The sequence below is a fragment of the Oryctolagus cuniculus genome, chromosome 18 (genome assembly GCF_051225735.1).
Source record: "Oryctolagus cuniculus isolate XC-2025 breed Fujian yellow rabbit chromosome 18, ASM5122573v1, whole genome shotgun sequence".
NCBI classification, from domain to species: Eukaryota; Metazoa; Chordata; class Mammalia; order Lagomorpha; family Leporidae; genus Oryctolagus; species Oryctolagus cuniculus.
Window position 1 is genome coordinate 8,261,985 of NC_142884.1, and position 5,773 is coordinate 8,267,757.

General features: G+C 63.7%; 1 protein-coding gene across 2 annotated transcripts; it reads left to right on the plus strand.

Annotated features, from left to right (window-relative positions):
- Positions 1–237: 237 nt before the first annotated feature.
- On the plus strand, positions 238–5,410 carry KLK7 (kallikrein related peptidase 7). 2 transcript variants are annotated; one of them, XM_070062967.2, is made up of 6 exons: positions 238–325; positions 809–922; positions 1,992–2,154; positions 2,261–2,508; positions 3,482–3,618; positions 4,949–5,410. In XM_070062967.2, the coding sequence occupies exons 2-6, from the start codon at positions 853–855 to the stop codon at positions 5,102–5,104; spliced, it is 774 nt and encodes a 257-aa protein (XP_069919068.1). In that variant the 5' UTR covers positions 238–325; positions 809–852; the 3' UTR covers positions 5,105–5,410. The 2 variants fall into 2 exon arrangements, with proteins under 2 accessions (XP_069919068.1, XP_069919069.1); XM_070062968.2 differs by having other exon boundaries at positions 238–299.
- Positions 5,411–5,773: the final 363 nt, after the last annotated feature.

A 5,773-nucleotide genomic window follows, 5' to 3' on the forward strand; every position in this document is an offset into this window, starting at 1 on the left:
AGGAGCCCGAGGGAGGACCCGGCCAGAATGTGCGGGGGCGAGCGCTGGATCCCGCCCGCCCGACCGGCTCTGGCAAGGAGGCTGGTGCGGTGCCAGTCGCCTGGGAGGCTCCCAGATAACCACAACCGCAAAGGCAGGGAGGGGGCGTCCCCCAGCGGGCTCCGCCTGCACCCCGGGGCGCCAGGGGCGGGCGTGGGGGCGGGGGCGCTATAAGAGCTGGGCCCGGCCGAGGGCTGCAGACGCCCGGTGCCCTCCCGAGTCCGCGGGTGGCTGCGGTCAGGTCAGACCCTCCCGAGGAGGTGAGCCAGGCCGAACAGGACGTGAGGTTAGGACCGGAGATGCGGGCTGGGCGTTTGGGGCTGCTTCCACCCCACCTTGCGGCTCCTGAGAGACGCGGGGCTGCGGGCCTGAGACTTGGGGTGTCTCGGGGAAAAAAGACTGAAAAGCCAGACTTTTAGGTTCATGGTGGGGCTAGACTCCTGAGTCTGAGGGAGGAGGGCTGGGCCTGGACCCTGGGTCTGAGGGAGGAGGGCTGGGCCCGGACCCCAGGGTCTGAGGGAGGAGGGGCTGGGCTGGACCCTGGGTCTGAGGGAGGAGGCCTGGGGCTGAACTCCTGGTCTGAGGGAGGAGAGGCTGGGCCTGGATTCCAGGGTCTGAGGGAGGAGGGCAGAGTTGGATTCCTGGGTCTGAGGGAGGAGGGCTTGGCTGGACTCCCAGTCTGAGGGAGGAGGGGCTGGACCTGGATTCCAGGGTCTGAGGGAGGAGGGCCAGGCTGGGCTCTGGGTTGCTGACTCCTCCCCTGGCCCAGCTCCATCTGGCTGCTGCTGAGAGGCTGAGAGGCTGAGAGGCACCATGCCCGGGTCCCCCCTGCCGCCCCTGCTGATCCTGCTGCTGTCCTTAGCCCTGGGAACCAATGGGCAAGGTGAGTGCTGGCCTGGGAGGCTGGGCCCGCCCTGGCTTCCTGTGTCCCCACTGCCCTGCCCCAAGGCCTCTCTGTGTCAGAAACCTTCTGTCTTTTTTTTTTTTTTTTTAAGATTTATTTCTTTATTTGAAAGACAGAGTTACAGAGAGACAGAGGCAGAGAGACAGGTCTTCCATCCGCTGGTTCACTCCCCGGATGGCCGCAACGGCCGGAGCTGGGCCGATCCGAAGCCAGGAGCCAGGAGCTTCTTCCGGGTCTCCCACAGTTGTGCAGGGGCCCAAGGACTTGGGCTGTCTTCTGCTGCTTTCCCAGGCCGTAGCAGAGAGCTATATCAGAAGTGGAGCAGCCGGGACTCGAACCGGCGCCCATATGGGATGCCAGCACTGCAGGCGGTGGCTTTGACACCGCTTCTGTCTTGGGACAGCTTTTGGTGGTGAGGCTGCTTCGCCCGCCCGCACCCCGCATCCGAAGGCCTGGGCTGCGTCCCAGTCCCGCTCCCGATGCCGGGGAGACTTGGGCCAAGTTCTGGGCTCCCAGCTTCCGTGAGGCCCAGCCCCAGGTGCCGTGAGCACTCGAGGAGTGAGCCAACAGCCGCAGCGTCTCTGTCTCCCGCCTTTCAAACTGAATCAGGGCTGGACACTGCTGTGCAGCCTTGGGGGGGGGGGGGCACGCCCGGTATCAGAGGGCCTGGGTTTGAGCCCCACCTCGGCCTCCGTGCCCGGGAAAGCAGCAGCAGATGGCCCCCGTGCCTGGGTCCTGCCACCCTCGTGGGAGACCTGGATGGAGTCCCACCATCCCGGCTTTGGCCTGGCCCAGGCTCAGCGGCTGCAGGCATTTGGGGCAGATGGGAACTCTCTCCATCTCGCCCTCTCTCTGTCACTCGCCTTGCAAAGAACTAAAACTGACTAAAGAAACAGAAGCAGTAACTAAGTGAATAAGGGCCCCCTGGCTTCAGCCGACTTCCGGGCTCAACAGGTGGAGCGCAGGCCCCCTCCCCTGCTCCTCTCCTTCCTCCCGGGTCTCCCCTTCCTCTGCCTGGGAGCCCCCAGCCGCGGTGTCCTGTCTCCAGCCCAGGGCGACAAGAGCGGAGGAGACAAGATCATCGAAGGCGTCCCCTGCCAGACCGGCTCGCACCCGTGGCAGGTGGCCCTGCTCAGCGGCACCCAGCTGCACTGCGGCGGGGTCCTCCTCAATGACCGCTGGGTGCTCACGGCCGCGCACTGCAAGATGAGGTGGGCAGCGCCGCCGGCCGCGCGCCTGCGCCCTCCGGGACCCCGCGCCCCAGCCCCGCCGCGCCCCAGGCTCCCTCTCTGAGCGTCCGTCCCCCCTCGCTCGCAGCGAGTACACCGTGCACCTGGGCAGCGACCGGCTGGACGACAAGAACGCGCAGAAGATCAAGGCGTCCAGATCCTTCCGCCACCCCCAGTACTCCACGCAGACCCACGTCAACGACGTCATGCTGGTGAAGCTGAGCCAGCGCGCCAGGCTGTCCTCCAGCGTGAGGAAAGTGAAGCTGCCCGCCCGCTGCGAGCCCCCCGGGACCATGTGCACCGTGTCCGGCTGGGGCACCACCACCAGCCCCGACGGTGAGGCGCACCCCCACAGGAGCCGGCGCCCTCCGCCCTCAGACCCGGGGCCCAGCCCCAGCCCTCCTCCCTCAGACACAGGGTCCAGGCCCAGCCCCTCCTCCCTCAGACCCAGGAGCCCAGCCCCAGACCCTCCCCACTCAGACCCAGGGGTTCACCCCCAACCCCTCCCGCCTCAGCCCCAGGGTCAGCCCCGTCCCTCCTCCCTCAGACCCAGGAGCCCAGCCCCAGCCCCTCCTGCCTCAGCCCCAGGGTCAGCCCCGCCCCTCCTCCCTCAGACCCAGGGGTCCAGCCCCAGCCTCCTCCCTCAGACCCAGGGTCCAGGCCCAGCCCCTCCTCCTTCAGACCCAGGGGTCCAGCCCAGCCCCTCCTCCCTCAGACCCAGGGTCAGCACCAGCCCCTCCTCCCTCAGACCCAGGGTCCAGGCCCAGCCCCTCTGCCCTCAGACCCAGGGATACAGCCCCAGCCCTCCTCCCTCAGACCCAGGGGTCCAGCCCCAGCCCTCCCCACTCAGACCCAGGGGTCCAGGCCCCCAGCCCCTCCTCCCTCAGCCCCAGGAGCCCAGCCCCAGCCCCTCTGCCCTCAGACCCAGGGGTTCACCCCCAGCCCCTCCCGCCTCAGCCCCAGGGTCAGCCCCGCCCCTCCTCCCTCAGACCCAGGAGCCCAGCCCCAGACCCTCCTCCCTCAGACCCAGGGATCCAGCCCAGCCCCTCCTCCCTCAGGCCCAGGGTCCAGGCCCAGCCCTCCTCCCTCAGACCCAGGGTCAGCCCAGCCCCTCCTCCCTCAGACCCAGGGGTCCAGCCCTGCCCCTCCGCCCTCAGACCCAGGGGTCCAGCCCCAGCCCCTCCTCCCTCAGACCCAGGGTCAGCCCCAGCCCCTCCTCCCTCAGACCCAGGGTCAGCCCCGCCCCCCTCCTGCGCTGGGCTCTGGGCTCCGAGCTCCAGGCCCCAGCTGACCCCTCCCCGCCCCGCAGTGACCTTCCCCTCCAGGCTGATGTGCACGGACGTGAAGCTCATCTCGGCCGAGGACTGCAGGAAGGTCTACAAGGACCTGCTGGGGAAGTCCATGCTGTGCGCCGGCATCCCCGACTCCAAGACCAACGCCTGCAACGTGAGCCCCGCCCGCCGCCCCGCGCCGCCAGCGCCCTCTGCCGGCGTCTGGCGGGAGCCCCCGGGCGGCCTCGCCGTGCAGGGCGGGGTGGGGCCGGGGAGTCAGGAGGGCGCTCGCCCAGGGAAACATAATCTAACACGGCATTTTTTAAAAGATTTTTTAAAGGTAGAGTGAGAGGGAGAGAGGGAGAGAGGCAGAGAGGGAGGTCTTCGATCTGCAAATGGCCAAAGCCTGGAGCCTGGAACTCCATCCAGGTCTCCCACGTGCGAGCAGGGGCCCAGGTACTTGGGCCATCCTCTGCTGCTTTCCCAGGCGCATTAGCAGGGAGCTGGATGGGAAGTGGAGCAGCCGGGACTCGAGCCCTTGCTCTGATATGGGATGCCGGTGTTGCAGGCAGTGGCTTGACCGGCTGGGCCACAATGCCAGCCCTCTAATGCAGTAATTAGTTTTAATTAAAAAGCCATGCAAACAACCTGTGATAAAGGAAGAAATGCCACTGTTTTATCACAATTTTAAATGAGGAGTGGATCAGTCTTTATTGGATTGAATGTCTTGGCACAGCACTGTACCATGCTGGCTTTATTTAAAATTTGGATATGAGGTCCATTGTGGGGCTTTGGGTATGACATGTCTTGAAATTCTAAAGTTTTTTTTAAGATTGATTTATTTACTTGTGAGGCAGAGCTACAGACAGAGAGGGAGAGACAGAGAGAGAGGGGTCTTCCATCTGCTGGTTCACTCCCCAAATAGCTGCAATGGCTGGAGCTGTGCTGATCTAAAGCCAGGAGCCAGGAGCTTCTTCCGGGTCTCCCACATGGGTGCAGGGGCCCAAGGCCTTGGGCCATCTTCCACTGCTTTCCCAGGCCACAGCAGAGAGCTGGATTGGAAGCGGAGCAGCCGAGAGTAGAACCAGCGCCCACACAGGATGCCAGCCCCGCAGGCGGCTTAACCTACATGAGAGGGCCAGCTCCCTAAATTCTTAATTTTTGAAATAGGAGCTCCATATTTTCTTCCTGCCAATGGGATAATGGGTGCTCACCCAGGTTTGCCGGAGCGCCACGTCCCCACTGTGTGTCTGCATCCCCTGGCGCTCACAGGACAAGCCTTGCTTGGATCCCCAGAAGCCCCGCCCCTCCCTCAGATTGATCCAATTGGCCAGGGCTCCAGTCTTCCAAGAGCCTGGTTTGTCTGGTCCCTGATGGTACTAATCTCTGCCCTCCCATTGGTTCCCAGAGGCAATGAGTCTCTTCTCATTGGCTGGGGTGGAACTCCGGGCTCTACCATTGCAAAGGCGGTGACCTGAGCTCATCTCCCGTTCTGTTCCCTGCAGGGTGACTCGGGGGGGCCGCTGGTGTGCAGAGGCACCCTGCAAGGTATAGTGTCCTGGGGGACGTTCCCCTGCGGCCAGCCCAACGACCCAGGCGTCTACACGCAAGTGTGCAAGTTCACCGACTGGATAAACAGGACCATGAGGACGCATCGCTAGCCTACCGCCAAGCGTGCACCAGGCATGCCCTGGAGGGCAGAGGGTGCACGGGAGGACACGGACGGCCCTCTGTGGCTGATCCTGCCACCTCAGGCTTTACCCTTCCTCAAGGGCAAAGTGGAAAGACTTCAATACGTCACGTTTACAGAAGAGTCAAAACAGCAAGGACTCGGCACCGAAACCCTTGAGGGTGGGCACAGATGCCTGTTGGCAGGGGACCCGCAAACTCGGACAACCTCGGACTGTCCAGATTCCGTCGTTCCATTTCCTCGAAGAAGAGCATTAGCAAATAAAAATACAAAACGCACAGCAAGGTTGAAGTCGGCAGAATATTGTTTATCCTGGGATTGCTTGATCCATGTTGCACTAGTGGGTTGTTTAAACCCCGAGCCACGTCGTTCGACACCACACTGAGGCGGGGTCATGCGTGTTACAGAAGACCGTTCAGGCTCCCGGATGGGAAATGGGGAGAGAGAGATACGGGAAAATGGATGCAGTGAAATACTCGCAGAGTCAAAGCTGCAAGGCTGGCTGCAGATCTGCAGGTGGGGGTCCCCCTTCCTCCAGCTGCATCCCCCTGGTTCTGCATTTTTATAACCAGGAAGCTCTGATGACCTAAGGTTGGAGGCGACCTTAAGGGAGGGGGGCTGGAGGGGAAAGCGGGTCTGG